The sequence below is a fragment of the Vigna umbellata genome, chromosome 3 (genome assembly GCF_029865625.1).
Source record: "Vigna umbellata cultivar VRB3 chromosome 3, Vumbellata_1.0, whole genome shotgun sequence".
Classification (NCBI taxonomy): Eukaryota; Viridiplantae; Streptophyta; class Magnoliopsida; order Fabales; family Fabaceae; genus Vigna; species Vigna umbellata.
The window spans coordinates 31376638-31398465 of record NC_142167.1 but is presented as its reverse complement, the minus strand read 5'-3'; the positions used below and the strand labels follow the sequence as shown (position 1 = coordinate 31398465).

Genomic DNA, 21828 nt, shown 5'->3' with positions numbered 1-21828 from the left:
AATGAAAATTAGTGGGGGCTGATGTGGTAATTGGTGAATGACTGTTACCTAATCCAAAAAAACAAAAAATAACATGTTCTCTTCTTTTTACTACTACTCAAAAGGATCACAAAGGTGATTTAAAATACCCTTCAATGTATGTGATTGATTCCCAAGTAGATTGCATGCTAACAGATATCTTCATAGGAAAACAACAATTTGGGGTGGCCCATGCAGTATTTGGAGTGTTTTCCCCACCACTCTTTAGACCTGAGTGCAGGCTCTAACACTAATAGAGAAAAATATGAGGCAGACCAATCTGTTATGTCCTCAATGTAAAGTAAAAGCCCTATACTTTTGTGAGTGGAATAGGAGATGCTATTTTGCAGAAAGTTCATTGGCTCGTTGCAACCAGCAAGCAATGTGGTTTTGGTTAAAAATTTGTTCTGACGAGAAAGGGAAAAGGAACACACAAGAGATAACTGTGCCGAAAAGAATTGGAGGGGCAGGGAAAAGAGAGAAGCTTTCGGAATTGGAAGCTTGTTGCGTGGGTCAGGAATACATGCATCCAATATAGAAATATCCCAGTGGCCCATCTAATGGATAGATTGTGCAATTTTGGATTACTCTGCTTTTTTAATATATTCTTTCTTATGATTGCTTCTGTAAGCTTAGGGAAACTAGAACATGGGTCTTGTTATATAGTCAAGAGTCTTAGTAATTCTATCCATCATTTTCATGGCAAACTCTTCACGTACCATGTCTCTTTAGGCAAGAAACAGAACCAAATCTTTCTTTAGATATCAAATTACATATTACATGTATTCTTCATAAAAAAAAACAGTTTTAATTGAACCAGATACCACCATTGGATGTAGTTAAAACGTAAACCAAATCATGCCCTTTTAACTCAGTTACTCGAATAAACTAGTACTTAAACCAGAATCACGAATAAAGTTTGAGCAAAATATGAGAGTCTTTTCCATGTTAATCATTGATGATGATAATAATAACAATAATGATAAAAGAAAAAGGGTGGATAAGTTCAAATGGATTTATTGTGGGATCAGGCGGTGTGACCACGAAGATCAGAATTTTAAATTGATATTCTTTAAATCCGTGGAGCTTTGAATGATAGTGGTACGTGGTGTACATAAATCATGCCAGAGAAATTAATGTTGGATATTAATCTTGTAAATGGACATTGGGAACATAATTTTGTACAATCATTGCAGCATTGAGCAGCATCAAATATAATGGCACCACCATGTTATGGATGAGGTACATCCATCCATTCTTTCTCTCTTCCCAAAAGCATATGCAGAGAAGGTGAGGCAATGTTGCTTTGCCTTAGGCTTTGGGAGTAATGTTGAATGTGGTCAACTGGTCCCCTCCTGGATCCGTGCGAAGGTACGACACCAGTGGCCACCCTAACGGTCTTGCTCTAAGCACGTGTCTAAACTGGAAGCAATGTTCAAGAACCAATTTCACAGACTATAAAGAAATGTTTTTTATTTTTTGGTTTTGGGGGGCCCTAGAGTGTTTCTGCAGTGAGAGAAATATATTAAGGATGTTTGTATTTTTATGAAGGACAGCATGTATCTGGTGCTAGTCTAACTCCTTTTTTGCTACCTCTTTTTTTGTTTTGTTATTCAGACTGTTCATGCTATCTTGTATAAATAATGGCATTTGATTTGATTGACAAGAATAGCATGTTGTTGTTATTGGTTTTAGGTTTTAGGTTTTAGGCAGTGAGTGTTGACTCTGTAAAGTTTGGAGTTGGATGAGAATGGGGAAGAGTAGATTCTCCCTCCAATTGGCCCAGTTTGCTATCATTGTTGCTCTGTGATGAGTTGCACATTGTAGTTGTAGCTGTAGGCCCCAAACAGCTTTTTGTTAGCATAATTAACTTGGTCTGATCTAATATCAGGATATGCACAGCAAGAGAAAACAACAGGACATGAATGATAATTAAATAGATCAGTTGACTTAGGCCCTTAATTCATCAACCAGTTTTGATCAGAGGTACTGCTGCAACTTGACATTGGGACCATAATAGAGAAAAGTGGCGCTTTCTGCGTTCAAAGTTTAGGTTGAAAGTGCAAGAAATAGAAACATCATAATATCCCCAGTTAATATAATACATGCACTGACCCTATTGTTATGGAAGGATTAAAAGGCATTGTCTTTTTGTCACTAATGAAGTTATTGAAGGTACTAAGTTGTTTTTTTGTGCATGGGGAATGTTGCAAGTAGATTGGATACTGTAGTTGAGCAAGTGAGTCCTTCTGCAGAACAACACATTCATAGAGTTTAAAGAGAGGATTCAATATACAGAGTCTGTGACAAGTCACGGTTTACAGAATCGCCCTGCTTCTTTTCCATAGAGTTCAGCCCCTTCAAATGTTTATACTTCGTTTTTCTTCATCCTCAGAACATGATGTAGCTGTTTCCCAGATACACCAATTTCTTTCTTCTGTAGTTTATTTATAAAAGCCATGATGTTGTAAATTTTGGATAAAAGACCAGATACGACATCTTGACATGATGTTGAATATTCAATTCAACAGTGTAAAAGAAACACAGGAAAAAAAAAGTTGTAGACTGAATACATAATTTGATCAATCATGGAAAATGATTCATTAAGAAGAATAGAGGCCAAAATATTACGTTTGATGGTTTCTTCTTTCAATAAAATTAATGGAAACGACAGAATGTAATAGAAATGCTAAGTGTTTTTCAGTTCAAGTCATTCCATATATATTTAAAAAAGATGAACAAGTGGGGTTCTGCCAACTCAGGTTCATGAAATCAAACTACAAGGGCAGGGCAGTATTATAAGGAATATTGTTAGAGAAGTAGATTAGGTTCACAGGTTTGGGAAAAAGTAGACCAAACACCTAAAGGAAGAGTTATAGGTGTTTAGCATGCCAAATTACTCTATTAACTATTGAATATGGATCCAACTAAGCTTATTTCTCAAGGATCAACGCAAGTAAATGAATCAAGTTAAGAATTTAACATGTGGTTGATGTATTTTGGCACAAAGACAGAATTGAAAAAATGGAATTCAATAGGAATGAATCAATCCACCAAAATTAGGGAAATTCAGTATTAGTTATATCATTGATTTCAAAGAATTAAATTATACCGACATCTGATATCTCAAAATTCTACCAAAGCAACTCTCATGCAGAAATTGAATTTTAGATCCTCCATAGACATGTGAGCTTAAGCATTATTTACACTCAAAATGGTAAGAATTACTATTGAAAAGGAATCATGAAGAAAATCAAAAGAACAAAGCAATTAACTAGAAAAAAATGAACTAATGAAAATTTGAATATCAGAAGCTGATACAGAAGAGAACCTGGTAATTCAAATAATTTAAACTGCCCTGAAGAAGAAAACAAAAATGAAGAAAGAAGTAAAAAAAAATAGAGAGAAGAATTAAAAAGATAAGTGAATGAAAATTGTCATTCTATTCCCTTCTAACCTTTACATTACAAAATCTTATATTTGTTTTTAGTGCTATCTAAACATCTCAAAATAGATAGAAGTCATACCATTAATTTCTTTTTCTTTTTCAAAATTCTAAGTTTATGCTCCAACAATCTTGATCAACTAGTGTGTGGGGGTGTTTGAATTCTTCTTCAAAATCATATTTAATTTTGAAAGTTCACATTTTTCAATAAAGCAGGGGGTGGTGATGCATAACTTTTGGAGTATTCACACCAGAAGGTCCCCTTCAGTTCCTCCATGCTTTCAACTCTTCTAGCTCTGAAATGTCCTCAAAGATTCTCATTCAGAATGTCAAATTTGATTCTGGTAGTTTGGAACTAGTTTCCAAAAGCACCAATCTCTCTATACATTAACATTCTTTAAATAATCAATCTCTTCAGTAAATATTTTAAGACTAAACTCTCCTTTTAGGTCCTGAGATATGTTGCATGAGTTTTAAATTCCCAAGAAACCAGTGTGCTAAAATGCAAAGTAGGCACATTAATGAGGTGTTTGTTATTTGCAGTGCTCTGAAGACTGGTCCTTCAGGCCCTGATCATGGGTTGGTTTGTTGGGATCTATAGCTTCTGAACTTCTGACAACTGTGTTTGGCTAGAAAACAGCATCAATGTAGTGTTTTTTTAATAGTAGTTAGACATTACTTTTCCTACTTTATAATGTTAGGCACGTTGTGTGCTACTGCTTAACACTGTTTCATGTTTGCATTAGGGTTTGTGCCATCCAAATATCTTAGCTTCAGAGTGGCAATATATATATACACACTAATAATATTGTGCCATGTTGTATTTACAAGAACACCTCTCATAATCTTAAAATGATTACGTTGTTCAAAACTCAACCTGAATTATTCCAAACCCTTGAACCAGTTTTAAAATACCAAAAAACTGAAGAAATTGGCAACTGAAAAAACAAACACTTTTTGTGTTTCCTTACAATTTTTTAGCCATTATGGTAACCGGACCACAGTGGTAGCCATGACCTGCCATGTGAAACCTGATGAGAGAGCAATATCACAATCAAACACACTTGGACTAGACCACTGTTCTGATAGATTCAGAGTTCGTAATGGTGTAGCTTTGCTCATGAAACATGTAGGCCATCACCTTCTGATTCAAGGTTTTTTATTCTTAGTCAATTGTTTCACGTCCTGAATATTTCTACAACATACTTATGTTGTTGGACGGAAATAGAATAAATAGAAAAATGAAGCAGAATTTTAAGTACGATACATTATACTAATCTTCTAGTATATATGTTCATACAAATTTTGAAAATGCAAACTATAAACTACGATTCCTAAAAACATTGCACCTTTCTTGTAATTTGTGAGAGACAGATCTCACTGTTAATACAGTGATCGGTTGGCACGACGAAATTTTATATACATCATACACAGTGGCCGTTAAAAAATAGGTTTGGTTTGTTAAAAGTAACAATACTAAACAATAATGTTATAATTATTTTCTACTTTTGATCCATAAAAATTCATCAGCGTAAACATTTTACAAAAACTCATGTACTCTAATTGAACTAGACTTCATTAACAAAACAGTTATTGTTTCATATATTTGTACTCTTCATTTTCTCCTTTTTAACCACTTTAATCAATAATCGCTCACGCATACTCTGTACTTTTTGGTACAGTATAAATTAAGACCATTTTGTTCCAATTTAATTGTTACATTAGGCATATCAGATTAGGCACAACAAAATCATCATCCAATTCGATAGCTAAAACAAAAAAAAAAACACTAATTAAGTCTTAATAATATGTATACAAAAAAATTACACTGCCCAAAGATTCCAGGGAGTTGATATGGATATTGTTCCCCCTGATCCATCTTTGTAATTCTCCATAGTTTTGATTACTTTACAAACAGGAGAACATCAACAACTGAGTTCACTGATTCAACCAACAAAACCTGAGCTACCATGAAAGCTCATTCACAATGTGGAACGCAATTTGTTTTGTAATTTTCAGGCCACTAATTACGATATAACAATATCACTGACAGTCTATTTAAAAACGTCAAAATCTTGGTTTTGTTTTGGTAATGATGAGTCTTCTGCTGTTTAATGTTTTTCCTCCCTATCTGACATTGCTTGATATAAATTGTCATGAGTATTGAAGGGAGTTCAGCAAAATTGCTTACAAATCTATAATTTTCTATTAGAATGATTTTTCTACTGAGCTTCCATTGACAATGGCAACAGCAGATTCCATTTGAAAGGGAAAATAATTCCAACATAAATTCAAATCAATCACGAGACGGTATCATCATTTGAGAAAGACCATGATTTGTAGATAAAACTTAGTTATAATGATTTTTCACAGGACGGGATGTTAACAAGCTTTGCACGTCTAGTTCTCTGATCAACTTCCACTCGTAGACCGAGTGCATTAATTTCAGGCACATCAGCAGATCCTTGAATCTCCAATTCAGCAACTACCTTTTGGTTTTCATCATTTCCCTCCAACATATTCCTCACAGACCATATCCCCCATTCCCTCAGGAAAGGATTGTCTTCGTCAGTCACACACTGCTGCAATAGCAGTAGAATTCCATTCCTATCCCGTATTTCATCTTGAGCATGCTTCCTTCTATAAACACAATTGCCAATTAGTGCAACCATGTCTCGTCTGAAGCCCTTGTAAGGGCATGGTTTTGAGTAACAACTAGCACTATCCTGATTCTTAATTTGTATGAGCCCTTTCCTAATTACTGCTGGAGGTTCAAGAGCACCAAGCAAAGACAAAAGCAATTCTATGAGGCCATATGACAATAGGACATCAACAACATCATTTGCATCTTCTGTATTACCTCTTATACCATCTTGAGCACAAATGTCCCTCAATATGGTAAGAGAGTAGCCAAGAACATCAACCCCAGTAAAGCCACTCGGAAGACCAGAGTTCCCTCTCATTGCATGTTCAAGAATCCCAATAGACTTCTTGAATATTTCAAAAACAAATAAAGCAACATCCTTTGAAACAGTCACATCTCCAAGCCGCTCTTTCAAGATTTCTGATAGGATTTGCAGAAGAAATGCTTGTTCAAATGAAAATTGATCATATTTTGAATCAATAACTTCACCCTCGGGAACATCCACAAATTGCAATTTGGGAAACAACACAGGCAATTGAGATTCTTCAAGGAAGATTCTTGAAAGGAGCAACTTCAACCAATCCTCCCCAAAACTAGCTGGTTCAGGAGGAACCAATGGATGACGAAAAAGCCCAAGAAAAGAAAAAAGATCAGTTTTACAACTAAAAAACATCACAAGCATAGAAAAGCCAAAAAGTGTACAAGTAACATGCTGCAGCCGCAACACAAGCGAAGTCCTCAACTACACAGATTATAAACACCATTTTGTTTTGTCAGGAAGACCATTAAAATCAAGGAAAAGATTTGCAAGCAAAAATGAATGATCAATTGACAAAGGACAAAGGATCATATAAATTAAACAAAATCAGTGCTACAAAACAATCCCAGATGACAGGACGGCATACACCTAACTCACCAGAAGAAGCAGTTCTCACTATTTCTGCCATTACAGGCCACCCATCATCACTGGACAACTGTCTAAAGCATTCAGGATTTCCATCACAACAAGTATAGATCACCATACACAATGGGTCACAAGTTTCCTTAGTGCCAACTCTAGCAAGTGATGCAAACCCAATAGGATACAGCTCTTCCCAGATAGCTCGTTGGTGCTGCTTCCCCCCTAAAGAAACATTTGCCAGAACCTGCAGACCCCACCGAACCAATCCATGATCAGGGCCTGAGGAACCGGCATCTGACCTCAGAACATTCCAAACAATTGCTAAGCCATTAAGCTCAATAAATGAGGCCTGGTTTGCAGCTTCTCCAGCACACAAGTTTCTGAGGAGCTTAAAACACAGAGAAAGGGTTTGATTATTATGATGATGATGATGGTGATATGAAGCTAGAGCAAGTGACTGGACAATGTTAAGTACTGCAGGGAGAATCCTTTTAGAAGCTAGTTCCAAACGCCCAGAATCGGATTTGGCATTCTGAATGAGAATCTCTAGGGAATTTTCCAAGTTAGAAGAGTTGGAAGCTTGAAAGAGTAACTGAAGTGTATCCTCTGATATGGGGCGCTCCAAAAATGTTGTATCACCCATTGCTGGATTGAAACGAAAAAGAAAAAAAAAATGTGAAATTTCAAAATTAAAATTTGATTTTGAAGGAGAATTCAAACACCCCCATAATCTATTTGGTTCAAGTCGTAGCAGAGCAAGCAGAATTGCAAAACGAAGAAAGAAAAATAATAATAGATTAAATATGGTTGAAATTGGCAGTGTTGATTACCCACACTGTTATCCATCAAAGAATTGAAGACTTTAATCAATAAGTCAGAAGGTACCTAAAAAACGCAAGATGAAGAACTGCAATTGTGGCCTCCAACCTCAACGACCATGTGAGATAGAATTGGGGTTAGGGTTTTAACTTTTCTTACTTTCTTCTGGTCTTTACAAAGATACAGGGTTTAAGTTGCGTATACTTATTAAAGTGTATGAAAAAGTTTATTAAAATGTTATTATATGTTGGTATATGTTTTATATTTATAATTTATAATTAAATTAGGGTTTAGGGTTTTATATTGTAGATGATTAATATTTACATTATATAATTAAAATTTCCGAAGAAAAAGTTAGCATATAAACTATGTTATAATACACAAAGAGAGAGAGAGAGAAACGTTCAACTAGGAGAGTAAGATTCAATGAAAAATTGTGTTATACTCACTAGAATAATTTATGAAATATATAAAAATGAAAGTATTTTATCCGGAGTTTTATATTGTAATGGTTAAATTTTTTTTTTCTTTTCAATTTTGATTACAACATTGTAAGTTTTTTATTTTCTATTTTTTAATTAAGTTATTTTTATAAAATTAAAGTAATTAAATTTTTTTCTATAAAAATATAGTAACGATGTTAAATATATGTGTAGTTTTTTGTTATTTAATATTTTTTTTACTTTTTTATGTGTAGGTCAATGTCATTCTATATGATCTATACATGAATAAAAGAATTAAATTAAAATAAAAGATATAAAAACATTATAAATTAATATGTAACATCATTTTAACATAATTAATATAAATATAATAGAAAAAGTCTAATTAAATCAATTTCTTAAAAAGATATAACTTAGTCGAGATAAAAAAGGAAAAATAAAAAAATTTACTTAAATTATTTCAACCAAAATTAGGAATAAGCAACTAATTTAACATATTTTATTTTATAGTTGAGAAATATTTTATTTAATAATATCTTTAAATATGTTCTAATTTTCGATTATCGAATTTTTCTTTTAACACTTGCAAGAAAATGTATAACATATCTTTAAAATGTTAACATTAATAGAATGTTCCGGCTTATACCATTTATTTGTCTTTTTAAGTCTTTTGTAAATAAAAATTATTTAATAAAATTAGTTTTTATTTATATTAGTAAAAATACATGCATTACATGTTATTTTTTATAATAAAAAATAATAAAATTATTATTATTGTTATTATTATTATAAAATTAAATATAAATAATTTATAATTTTATTGTAAATAAATTTTATTTATTTTGTAGGTAATATTTTAATTAAAAATAAAAAATCATTTAAAATTTAAAGAAATGGTTATTGAAAAAGAAAATTAATAAAACAATTATTTTAATTTAAAAAATTATATAAAGAATAAAATTGGAAAATAAATGTGACATAAAAAGAGAAATTATTTTATATATTATTTTTTAAGTGATGATTTTGTCCTTAACATTATTTTTCATAAGAAATTTATTAGTACAATAATATTGAAATAAAAGTATATAATTTTTAAGTACTATGCAATCTGAAAAGTACATCCGAAATTATATTTTAGATTGTAAATACATTTCAAAAGATATATTAATGGTTTTAGAATTTTTGCATTTGAAAAGTTCAAAAAAATTCTGGAATTAAAAACATTCATTCATTTTAGGAGGAATAAATATGTTTTTTTGTTTGTAAAATATTATAACAAAATAGAAATAATCGTTACACAAAATTTTAGTGGTGTTTGATTGCTAAATTTTTAAAAGTATTAGTTTTAGTTATTAATTTTTAATATTAATGTTTATCACATATAGTAAGTGATGTTAACATCAGTATCGTTGATACATGTTAGGATTAATTAAAAATAAATAAAAACCTGAAAGGTAAATTTCTTACCACTGCCTAACAAAGGCAATTAAAATAAAAGGAAGAGGAAAAGCAGAAAAATTCATAACAAACTTGTGATTCCCTAATCATTCCTAACATATTTCCCTATGTGCATGAGGTAGAGTTACCACATAATCTTTAAAGTGTTGAGATAGCTGAAGCTGAACTAGTCATGCAAATCACAACCTCAGAATCAGTGGAGTGGTCCAACTGTGATGATGCAACTATAGTGGACCCATTGGAGGGGATGAGTGTAATAGACCCAATGATCTTTACATCTCCTGCGGGCTCAAGAATCACCTTGTCCTCAAGGTGAAATTGGGACTTAATGACATGCCAAGGCTCCCAAGTTGCTTCCTCGAGGGGTAATCCCAACCACTGTATGAGGACCTATATTTGAGGGTCGGGGTAGAATTATCTCACTTCCAATCTAGAATAGTCGCAGGTTCCAGTATGGGCTGATGCTCGTCAATTTCGGGATGAAGCTGAAGTGGTGGATTGGGAAGAGGGCCTTTGTGTGGGCGTAAGAAGCTAACGTGAAAGACGTTGTGAATTCGACCAGAAGGGGGAAGTTCCAATTCATATGCGACTACCCCGAGTTTGTTGGTGACTTTAAAAGGGCCAAAAAAGCGCTTTTGGAGTTTGCTAATGTAAGGACCAACAACGGAAGCTTGCCTGCGGGGGTGGAGGCGCACATTTGCATAGTCACCCATATTAAATTGAATGTCCTTGCGATTAGTGTCAGCCCATTTTTCATAGAAGCATGTGTCTTTGCAAGATTGCACTCTAGTTTCTACAAAATATCTACTCTAGTGGCTAATTCGGACTGGACAGCAGTGTTCAATGTGCACTCGATAGAGCCAAACGGGATGGCAGGGGGCTTACGTCCAAACATAACCTCAAATGGGGAGAGACCAGTGGATGCATAGATGGATGTGTTAAAACTCCATTCGGCCCAAGCCAAGAATTTCCCCCATAATGAGGGTCGAGGGTGGACAAACAATGAAGGTATTGTTGAAGGACTTTGTTAGTTACCTCCATTTGGCCATCACTCTATGGGTGATACGTTGTTGACACCCGAAGCTTGGTGTCGCTGAGTTTGAAGAGATCCCGCCAAAATTGACTTAAAAATATCGGATCGCAATCCGAAATCAGACTGCGGGGAAGGTCATGGTGTTTGCATACTATATTGACAAAGACGTCAGCAACTTGAGTGGAAAGGAAGGAGCGCGGAAGCATTCCAAAGTGGGCAGTCTTCGAAAAATGGTCAACCACCACTAGAATGGTTGTGTACCCCTTGTAGGAAGGAAGACCTACAATAAAATCAAGGGAAAGGTCCTCCCAGCATTGTGACGGTGGAGGATTGGTTGAAGAAGACCCAAAGACTTCTGTGCTGGAATCTTCGTCTGTTGGCAAGTAACACATTGACTGATAAAGGATTGGACATCCTTACGAATGAAGGACCAATAAAAATATGTCATCAAACGCCCCAAGGTTTGTGTGACTCTTGTATGACCTGCTATAGGAGATGAGTGACATTCCTGCAATAAAAGAGGTATTACTACATAGGAAGATGGTAACCATATTTTGTCCTTAAAGGTAATCAACTCCCCCTGTACTGAATATAGTGGAAACTCACTCGGTTTGGCTAGTATGTTGTCCCTCATGGCAATGAAATCTGAGTTTGAAGACAATGATTTCTTTAAATTATTGAGAAAGTCAAGCTGGGGAACAAAGAGGACCATGAAGGTATCCAAGTTAGGAATTTCAACTCGAGAAAGGGAATCAGTAGCATTATTGCTCTTCTCGGGCCTGTATTGGATTTCAAAATCATATCCCAATAGTTTAAACAGATAAGATTGTTGCTCCGGGGTCAAAACAGTTTGGGATAGAAGTTCCTTTATAGAACGTTGATTTGTCTGAATGATGACGTGTCGACCCAAGAGGTATTGTTGTCCTTTCTGCACAACTGTGGTGATTGCACATAACTCATGTATATAAGTAGAAGAATTATAGAGTTTATGGCAAAATTGCTTACTAAAATATGAGATCGAATGACTATTTTGTGAGAAAATAGCACCCATATCGGAGCCTGAAGCGTCAGTTTGAATGGTAAAGACATTATCAAAGCGAGAAAGTGCTAACATAGGTGAACTTAACAGGACAAACTTGAGTTGGTCGAAGGCTTGTTAAGCTTGGTAATTCCAGAGGAAAGCATCTTTCCTTAACAGATCAATGAGGGCATTGGCTATCTTGGCGTAACCCGGAACAAACCGGCGATAGAAACCGGTCAAACCCAAAAAACCACGGAGAGCCTTAGTGGATGTTGGAACTGGCCAATCTCTGACTGCTTGGAGCTTGTCAAGGTCAGGCTGAACCCCGTGATTAGAAACTACATGGCCCAAGTAGTGGATTTTTTGATGACTAATGAAACATTTACTCCCCTTCAAGTGGAAACTATTGGAGAGTAGTAGGTGTAAGGTAGTTTCCAAATGAGTGATGTATGTGTCGAGGGTGGGGTTGTAGACCAATATATCATCAAAGAAAACAATGATGAATCTGCAAAGATGGGGACGAAATAACTCGTTCATTGCGGATTGAAAAGTGGAGGGGGCATTATACAGTCCAAACGGCATGACATGAAATTCAAAATGGCCATTGTGTGTGCAAAAGGCTGCTTTGGAAGCATCCTTTGGATTAATAAGTATCTAATGAAAACCTGAAAACAAATCGAGTTTGGAGAACCACGAGGCATGCCCCAATTCGTCCAACAATTTGTCCACTATGGGGATGGGAAACTTTTCCTTCACTGTTGCGGCATTAAGAGCCCTATAGTCAACACAAAAACGCCACATTCCATCTTTCTTCTTAACAAGAAGAACAGGGGATGAGTAAGGACTTGTGCTTGGTTTGATGAAACCCGACTCCAGCATTTTCTGAACCTGTACCTCAATTTCCTGTTTTTGAAAATATGGATAGCGGTAGGGGCGGACGGAGATTGGTGGTGTGTTTGGAAGGAGGGTGATAGAATGGTCGTTATTTCTTGAGGGAGGTAAGGACGTGGGGGTGGAGTAGCGGTGGAGGAAGGTAGCGAGTCGTGGTTCAGATGTTGGGGGTAGAGAAGAGGGGTTGTTTTATGGTGGTTGCAGAGGAAGAGCATTGAAGGAAAGGGAAGAAGGTGAAGTAGTGGTGTTAAGGGAAAGTTAGAACAAAGCTACGATCATGTTAGTATGTTGAAGGCACTACAATTGGTGGATGGAAATGGGTGAGGGATGATGGGCCCGTGTCCCTTTGTAACTGGACTAATTTGCCCTGCCAAATAAATCTCATAAATGGTCCATTATAATCCATGACAAATGGGCTTACTAATGAAAGCCAATGAACACCCAAAACAACATCCGTCCCGGATAGCTCCAAAGGGTAAAGGTCAATAAGAAATGTATGGTTTGCAAGTGTTAATTGGGTCTAAGAACAAAATGTTGAACAGGGAAGAAAGTCACCATTTCCAACCATTACTTGTAATGGGCTAGCTATAGGTTCCAAAGGCAACTGGAGAAACTGGGCAACACGGGTCTGGATAAAGTTATGGGTCACCCCACTATCCATCAATATTTGCACGTTGTACCCATTTATGGATCCAGTAACCCGAAAGGTGTGTGGGTTCCATTGCCCTGATAGCGCGTGAAGGCTGATGAGACCCACTTCTAACGGTGGGTCGTTAGTGAATAAGAATCCAACTCAAAAAGCTCCTCTAGAGGGTCGTCGGTGTCCACCGTGGTGAGAAGAAGGAATTGCAGTTTGCAACGGTGCCTCCAGGTGTACCGTTTGTTGCAATTATAGCATAGATTCTTGTCACAACGGGCTTGCATTTCGGCTTCGGTGAGTAGTTTGATGGGAAGGTGTGGGTAAGAGTGGTGGAAGGGGTTTAGGAGAGGGAATTTGTGGTTGAGGTGGAGGTGGTGAAGGTCGAGCAAAGCGTGAGAATGAGGAAGGTGTGGTGCGATTTTTGTCATCTTGCAGTTTCGCAAGAGCAATGGTATAGGGAAGATCAATTGGTTGTAGAGCCAAGATCTCACGACGGATGTGTGGCTTGAGTCCGGAGGTAAAGCATATGAGGTAGAAACTTTGGGCAAGGTTAGAAATGTGGTTAGCAAGTGTTTCAAATTCAGAAAGATACTCTTAAAGGGTGTTAGTCTGTGTAAGCTTGCAGATGGCAACAATGGGGTCTTTGAATTTGGAAGGAGCAAAACGAAGCTCCAGAGCATGAAGGAAAGCTTCCCAAGATGTGAGCAAGCCATTGATGAACATCCACTGAAACCAAGCCAAGACTAGACCCACAAGGTAGAACGAAACAACCTGAATTCGTTGATCGATGGGGGTTTGATGGAACTCGAAGAATTGGGTATTGAAAATCCACCCCAGTGCGTCAGAGCCATCAAAGGTGGGGAGGTAGAATTTTATGGGTCTGGTGGAAGGGTGGTGAGGGGGGTTGGATGATGAATGGGATTCCAAAGCGGATGTGCGGCCAGAGATGTCGTGTAAGGTGTTGGCGAAATTTGCTTGTGCAAGGAGGATCTGTTCAAGCAATTTGCTAATGGTGGTGGTGTCAGATGAAGAGGATTTGTCAGCCATGGAGGAGAGTAGGTCAATGAAAGCACCAATGAAAGGTAAATGTGAGAGAGAATAACAAAAGATAGGGAGCAGAGAGAGTAGAATACTTAGAGAGAGAATAATCAACCAAATACTTTCATTTTTGTTGCCCCTTTACTGCACTTTCTTACAACTGCCTAACAAAGGTAATTAAAATACAAGGAAGAGGAAAAGAAGAAAAAGTCAAAACAAACTTGTGATTCCCTAATCATTCCTAACAGATTTCCCTTTCTCACGTGCATGAGGTAGAGTCACCACATAATCCTTAAAGTTTTGAGGTAGGTGAAGTTGCTTTTTACTAGTCTTGCATATCATAGCCTCAGAATCAATGGAGTGGCCCAACTGTGATGATGCAACTGTAGTGTGGACTCATTAGAGGGGTTCAATGTAATAGGCCCAGTGATCCTTACAAAACCATTGTTATAAAGTAAGGAATGCTTTGATCTATAAAGAAAAAAAGAAGAATGGATTCATCAAACAAACCCATAGATTATGCAATTTCATCAAGACATTACAAACAAAATTAGAAGTTAAACAAATTACGCAACTATATCCAATACTTTCTCAAACTTCCAGTTTAAAACTTATTCATTCTATCATCAATACTTGCTAGAACCAAACCAAGTGACCTATGCAAAAAATAATTCATCGACAATAGAACATGCCAAAATCAAAACCACCAACAAATAGGAACTTCCAAATCTAAAAATGGAAACGAGATGGAGAAGAAGAGGAAGGCTAACCTTTACAGCACGAACAATTAAATTAGTTTTTGGTATCAAATTTTGTTAAAATAGTTCAAGAAAGTCTTTTTGTTTTTTTTCCAATTGAGTTCATTTGTTTTTAAAAAATTATACAATTATATATTTTCATTAATATTGTATTAATATAGTTAAATACATGTGTATTTTTTTGTTTTTGTTTTTTATAATTTTATTTTATTTTCTTTTGCTTTTGTAAATTCTTTTGTTTATATGTCAAGTGGGTGTCATATTGACACTATAAATGTGACATGCCTTGTTTGTATCAGTACCAAGTGTCACTGTTTTGTATTCATTTAATTTTTTATATTTATTTTTTTATTCAATTCAATCCCAATTTTTTTAAAATGGAACAATGTTGTTTGTCTTCAAATTGAAACCAAATTTATTTTTTGTTTGAATGTTATACTGATGTTTTTATTAAAATTGACAATTTTATTAAATATTTCTAGAATTATTTTGTAAATGAAACTTAAATTTATTTACCAAAATATAATAATATTTATAAATCATATTTATAGATATTTTCATTAATTAAAATAAATTTTTTTGGTTCATTATGTTTTTTGTCCCTAAACTATTAAGTGTTTTTTGTTTTAGTCCCTCTATCAAACTTTGTCTATTTTTACGTGACAAACAAAATGTCATGTCGCCAACTCGTTTAAGACGCGTGTATGAATTGGCACATGGAAAATAAATAGGTGAAACAATAACGTAGTTGCTGAAATTGGGGTTTTTGAATTGGATTTGAAAATTTTTATAGAGATTGAAGGCTATTTGAAGATTCGCATTGTTGTTTTCATCAAAGGGATTTAGCATTCGAAAATTAAAGAAAGTGGCGAAAAGGAAAAGTTGTAATTTATAGAGTTCACATTCAAATACAAGAGTTTTTGGAGTTTGCGTTTAAGCACAAGGATTTGATCTACGAAATCGTGATTTGTCCAATTGAGGTTAGTTGGTAAATTGGTTTTATTTTTTGTGTAATGTTGAGTGCGTTTAAGGTTATGATTATTTGAGTTTGAGTCATGATTTACAATGTAAGGTTCAAATGAAGTTTGATGTCGCTTTTCCTCATATGGGCAAGTTCGAAAAGAAGAGGTGAGTGAAAGACGTTGGTGGGGAATACATGTAATTAAAGGAATGAATCATGATTGATGGTCATACTTTGAAGCATTGAGAATAGTTAAAGAGTTCATATATGGTAATGTCAAACTTTGGTGGAAGGGTTCAAAACAAACATTATACAACAATCTGAGACTATTGAGTAATGATATGGAAGCAATATACTTAGCTAAATACACAAAGGCTAATAAAGAAGAGCTTAATATATATGTTCAACATGTTCCTAGTCAGGCTAAAGTAATTAACTTTATTGGTGTTGGTGGAGTAGAGGAAGTGGTGCATGAAGAGGCAGGATAAAAAGAGGTCATGGAGGAAGAAGTGAATGAAGATATTAAGGAAAAAGAGTTAAATGCACTTGAAGAAGAGTTAAATGGGCCAAAAGTAGAGGTGAATACGCATGAAGAAGAATTAAATGCTCCTGAAGAAGAGGTGAATGGGCTTAAATAAGAGGTCAATTTGCATGAAGAAGATGTGAATGTGCTTGAAGAATATGGGATTGTTGAGGATGAAGAGGAAGAAGGAGGCTCAGTTACAGATAAACTTGATGAAAGTGAAAAAGAAAGGGTTGCAAATGATGACGATGGCTTTGGGATGGAAAATAAAAGGATTGTAAATAATCCACCATGTAGAAATATTCATCATGTATTGGATAGGTGGAAAAGATTGAAAAGAACCAAAGTACCAACATTTTCCAAATTTGATAACATTGTCGTTGACGCTTTCAAATTAATACTACTAAACTATAACAACTTCATTATTGCTAAGATAGTAGCCAACAAAATAAAAAGGGTATAGTCAACCCTAAGTCATCTCCCAATGAACATGGAATTTATTCTTAACAAATTAGTTCTTATAAAAATTACAAAAGGGTTAGTAAAATAAAAATGATAAAGAAGATAAATATCAATAAAAGATTAAACAACAAAATAACAAAATATAGAAAAAAAATACATTTGTTAAAAGATTTAAAAAGATAAAAACAATTATTAAAAAAATAGGTTGATTTCACTGCTTTTTCAAAATATGATTCATCATTGGTTAACATCATTGGTACAAGCCAAAAGTATCATATTACTTTGCACTATGCAATATTACAATACTAACTATAGTTGATCTTTAACAAAAACATAACAAAAAATTGCTAATTCCCACGATACAACAAAAAAAAGTAGCATATTTTTCCAACTTTTCACTATTATTCTACAGTTTTTAGGAACCATCAATAAAACTAATGCATTTTTTCACTTACCTTTCAATTTCTACATCTCTAAAATAATCTTCCTTTGTTCTTCAAAATAAATGTCTTTAATAACAACAATCTTTTCCCTCACCCACAAATTGTTTATGCTAATTGTGAAAACGAACTACATGTTTGTGACATTTCTAACCAATGTAATGGAATCTGTTTTGGGAACTAAATAGAGATCTATGAAGGGAGCATCAACTTAAGCTAAGGCTATGAGATTGGAAGAAGAAGAAGGGATTTCAAGCTTGTTCTTGCTTTCCCTTAAGCCTTAGAAGACATTAGATCTCTCATAAAGAGCCATGGTTAAAGAATATGGAAGAAGAAGATGGAGCTTCAAGGATTCTACTCTTGTGGATGATCATATCTTTCTTTTTTATCTTAAAACACTTTATTTATAATATGTAATATAGCTCAATTTTAGGTCTTGTATTTGGCAAAGACACTTTGTTTAGCTTTGTTTAGAAGGCTTGGTTGCTTTAAGAGAGAGTTAAGGCACCATTAGGTCCTTAAGTAGGAGGTAAAACCTAAAATGGGTTAGAAACGGGTTAAAGTGGGTTTTGTAAGGATTTAGTTGCAAGGAGCCTTTGCATTGAATGCTTTGACTAAGTTAGTTACAAAGCATAAGGCTCCTCACATTTAATGTTTAGGCCCCTCATTTAATGCATAGGCTCCTCATTTAATGATGGAAATGATCCTAAATATTTCATGTACTTTACTGTTCTCCTTCACCTATGAAAGAAGAGACATCCTTTTGTAATCCTTATAACTTAATTGAATGTAAAGTCTTTTTCCTAAAATTGCAAGACTTTTATTCTTGAGTTCTCACCTTACGAAATATTCTTCTTCTATACTTTTCCATACCTTCTCCTTCATGGTTGGCCTAACCTCCTAGAGGTAGAGGGACATCTACCAAGATAATACAACACCAACATCTTCATATCTTTGTCTTTATTTGCTTCCGCTACTTTGCATTGATCATCATGGAGTCCACCTCTTTGAAGAAACTTAATCAACTCATGATGGAGATCATCTTATGTTGAAGGAGCTTCCTCAAAGCAATCTTCATCATTTGGTATCAAGATCTATGGTCACTATCTTTGAAGTCTTCAAGAGATAAGTGTCTAAAAGTTCTTACCCATTTTGTTTACCCATTTGTGTTCTTATGAATTCCTTGTTGTTTCATCTTTTTCAATATGTATAATATGTTGTTTGAGTCATGATTATGTGTTGTATGTCTTGAAATATTGATTCAAATTAATTGTTCTTCTTGAATCATACATGTTGTGTGCCTAGGATTTCCAATTTTTCTATTTGTATGTGTGTAGAGTTTATGGGTTTGTGTCACGGGTTTGGGTCATCTTTTGAGTCATTTTATTTAATTTTATGATCCTATTATTCTGTCCTAAGTCTTGTATATACATATATGTCATCACATCTTTGTTGAACTTGAAAGAAAAATTGAAAACATTGAAAACTTGAAGCCTACCCATTTTCTGAAATCTAGGGCAAAGAGTTGTCTAAACTTTAATTTTCAAAAATTAACTGCAACCAGACCAAATGTCCAAATGCTACCTTCTATATGTCAATGGAAAGCTCTTTGAGTCTATTTTCTAGGAAAAAACGAATCATCTCATTTATATCTCTGTGGAAAAAGTTTGGGTAAAACATTAAGCAAAGGTCAAAGTTGTCCAATTCCAACGTGAAATTTCAGATTTTGATGCTTTGGGTTTTTCTGGGTTTTCTTTGAGTTTTATGAATGTATTCATACTTTTTATTAGTTCCTAAACAAATTCTTAGTATTTGGTTTCCATTGACTATTTTTTTAGTTGTCAAAAAGATCATTTGATTCTTTAGGATTTTCTACATACACTATGATAACCCCTCAATTTTGCATTCTTTTAGGTGTTTAGGAGTATAGGTTAGTCTATTCTTCTTTCTAATTGTTTAGAATTAGGCTAGTTTAGGATTTTTATTTAAATTTTGTAGTTTTATAAAATTGTAGTTAAAATTAGGTTTTTAGGAGCATTTTTTTAGTGTTTGTTAATAATTAGGAAATTGATATTTTTGGAAAATACTTTTAATAAAAAAAATATTTTTCTTTAATTTTAGTTTAAATAGGTTATTTTTTGTTATTACTAAAATGTTCTTTTCTTAATTGTTGATCAGTCCTTATTCATACTTGTTTTGAATTGCAATGGTGCCCTTGGTCAATTAGGTTGAAAAGTCAACAATTGCACGTTGGGAATTGGGTTGTTGTGTTGATTTGGGCCCATTCAAATTTACACCATATTGGGCAGATGCATTGGGGCTGAACCTTTCAAGAGATAGGTTGTTGGAAATGGGTATGTGATTAAATGGGACGACGTCATTTTTAGCTTGCGCTGTTGCTGCCCCTGGGAATTGCTCGAGCTCCAAGTTCATTTTCCAAAAGCAAATGGAGTCCCCTCATGTTAGGGTTAAAGGAGAACAAAAAAGGAGATCGAGAAAGGAAGAAGCTTGGTTTGTGTGTCGCTGCCCTGAGAAGACGAATACGATCAAGTGCACGTGTGCAAGGAAGGTTGATTCGGCAAAGAGGAAGGAGGTGATCGAAGGGCCAAGATGCATGCATCACGAGCTAAGAAAGGAGAAGTGTTGGATCGAGAAAAGGAGTGTCAAAGGTTCATATTTTTTTCCTTTCTTTATCTTCTATGATTTAGATCCTATATAAAGGGTATGTAAATAGTGTTTGAGTGTGTAACATGAAGGGTGACAGACTCCACAAGAGAGACGAGAGATCTAAGCTCGCTAGGTTTAGGGATTATGCGCTTTTCATAGAGTAGGTTTTCGACATTCTTGGATTATTGATCGAGACTCACAGTGGTGACAGTCCGTGAGCATCTCAGTTCTGCTTTTACGATTACATTCTTGTAATTTCTATGTTTTCTTCTAAATAAACTCTGATTACATTGTGATTCTGTCTTTACTTTAGATTTGATGCAATTTAAATGTTTTTTTTATTTGGTTGTAATTTTAGGTTGTTATTTGTTTTGATAGTGATAGTTGAGGCTTAATTCAATTTTTTTATGTTTCTAGTTATTTGATTGGTGCATTTTAGAGTTCATGATGTGATTCATTTATGTTTCCTTTTGGATTGTGTTCCCTGTTATGATATTTTTTTTAATTTTGCATTTAAGTTTTCTATACTTTAATGAATTATGATGATTATTTTTTTTGGATTTTGTTTCCTTCCTTTTATGTTTACAACATTAATTTTCCTTTGTTGTATGTTTTAGAGTTTAGATTCTGCTTTAAATAGTCTAGTCACATTGTCTTGCATTGTCTAAATGTTTTAGTTTTAACCAATCTTATATCAATTAGTTAATCTGTTTGATAGTGTGGATGAGAACCTGGATTTCTCAGACTCTGAATTAGAGTCTACAAGATCCCAAAGTGAGCTTTTTCAACCATGATGTCTTCTTGAAATAGGTTTAAAATTCACACTTATCTAATAGATTAAGAAATCAATTATGGGGCTATCCTATTGAAGATTTTCTGAAATGTTGATTTTGAATACTTTTCTTGTTACTTAGAATTAGTTTTCATATTGTTACATAATGTTATTGCACATTTTTTACTTTTACTTTTGCCTATTATTCTTTGTTCTAGTGTTTCTGCTATGACAATATTAGAGTAGTTTCTTTGAATTCAATTTTGCTTTAGATTAGATTCCTTGTTTTCTTCTAAATAATTTTGTTTATTGAGATTTCTCTTTCTTGCATTGAAGTGTAAATTTCCATATCATGTATGTAGATGTTGTTCATTCATTCATCACTGGTTTTCATGCATTCATCCTTTAGTCTCTTAGATTTTCATATTCAAGTTTAATATTTTGCTTCTTTTTCACATTTAACTAATACCATGCATTTAATGTTGATTATGATCTATTTGAATAATAAAGTCATCAATCTAGGTTCTTTTAGTACATCATTTTAGGTAATCCATTCTTTAATAAAATATATGCATATTTTTACCTTTTCTTTCTTTTATAGTTCCATTCTTTTAAATGTCCCCACCTTGTTTCATTAATAATTAGTAAATAAATAAAGACTATACTTAACTTTCTAAACTTGGTTTTAGCTGAGTCCTAGGATTGATTTCCTAGTCATCTTTATACTTCATTAGTGGGGACTAAGTTTTGTTGTCTTTTTGAGTGACCAAAAAGTCTTTCAACACACCCTTGAATTAGCCTTATTTTTTAATATGAGTTGTGCAAAGAGTATGATGGTTGTTGTGTTCTGAAAAATTAATTTATAAAAACAGAAGATCCTCAATCAAAAAGAAA

The 21828-nt window shown here is 34.3% G+C and overlaps 1 protein-coding gene across 1 annotated transcript; it reads right to left on the bottom strand.

Moving 5' to 3' along the window:
* Positions 1 to 5256: 5256 nt before the first annotated feature.
* Positions 5257 to 8045, bottom strand: MEE50 (ARM repeat superfamily protein). The gene is made up of 3 exons (XM_047308394.2): positions 7894 to 8045; positions 7024 to 7653; positions 5257 to 6704 (listed from the first exon to the last, which is right to left on the bottom strand). The coding sequence occupies exons 2-3, from the start codon at positions 7649 to 7651 to the stop codon at positions 5818 to 5820; spliced, it is 1515 nt and encodes a 504-aa protein (XP_047164350.1). The 5' UTR covers positions 7652 to 7653; positions 7894 to 8045; the 3' UTR covers positions 5257 to 5817.
* Between the last annotated feature and the right edge of the window lie 13783 nt (positions 8046 to 21828).

Excerpts from the sequence above, each read along its gene's own strand:
- MEE50 (XM_047308394.2), bottom strand. The coding sequence starts at position 7,651 with ATGGGTGATACAACATTTTTGGAGCGCCCCATATCAGAGGATACACTT. Across the intron at positions 6,705-7,023 it reads AGTGAGAACTGCTTCTTCTG|CTAGTTTTGGGGAGGATTGG; the intron begins GTGAGTTAGGTG and ends CTCCTGAACCAG.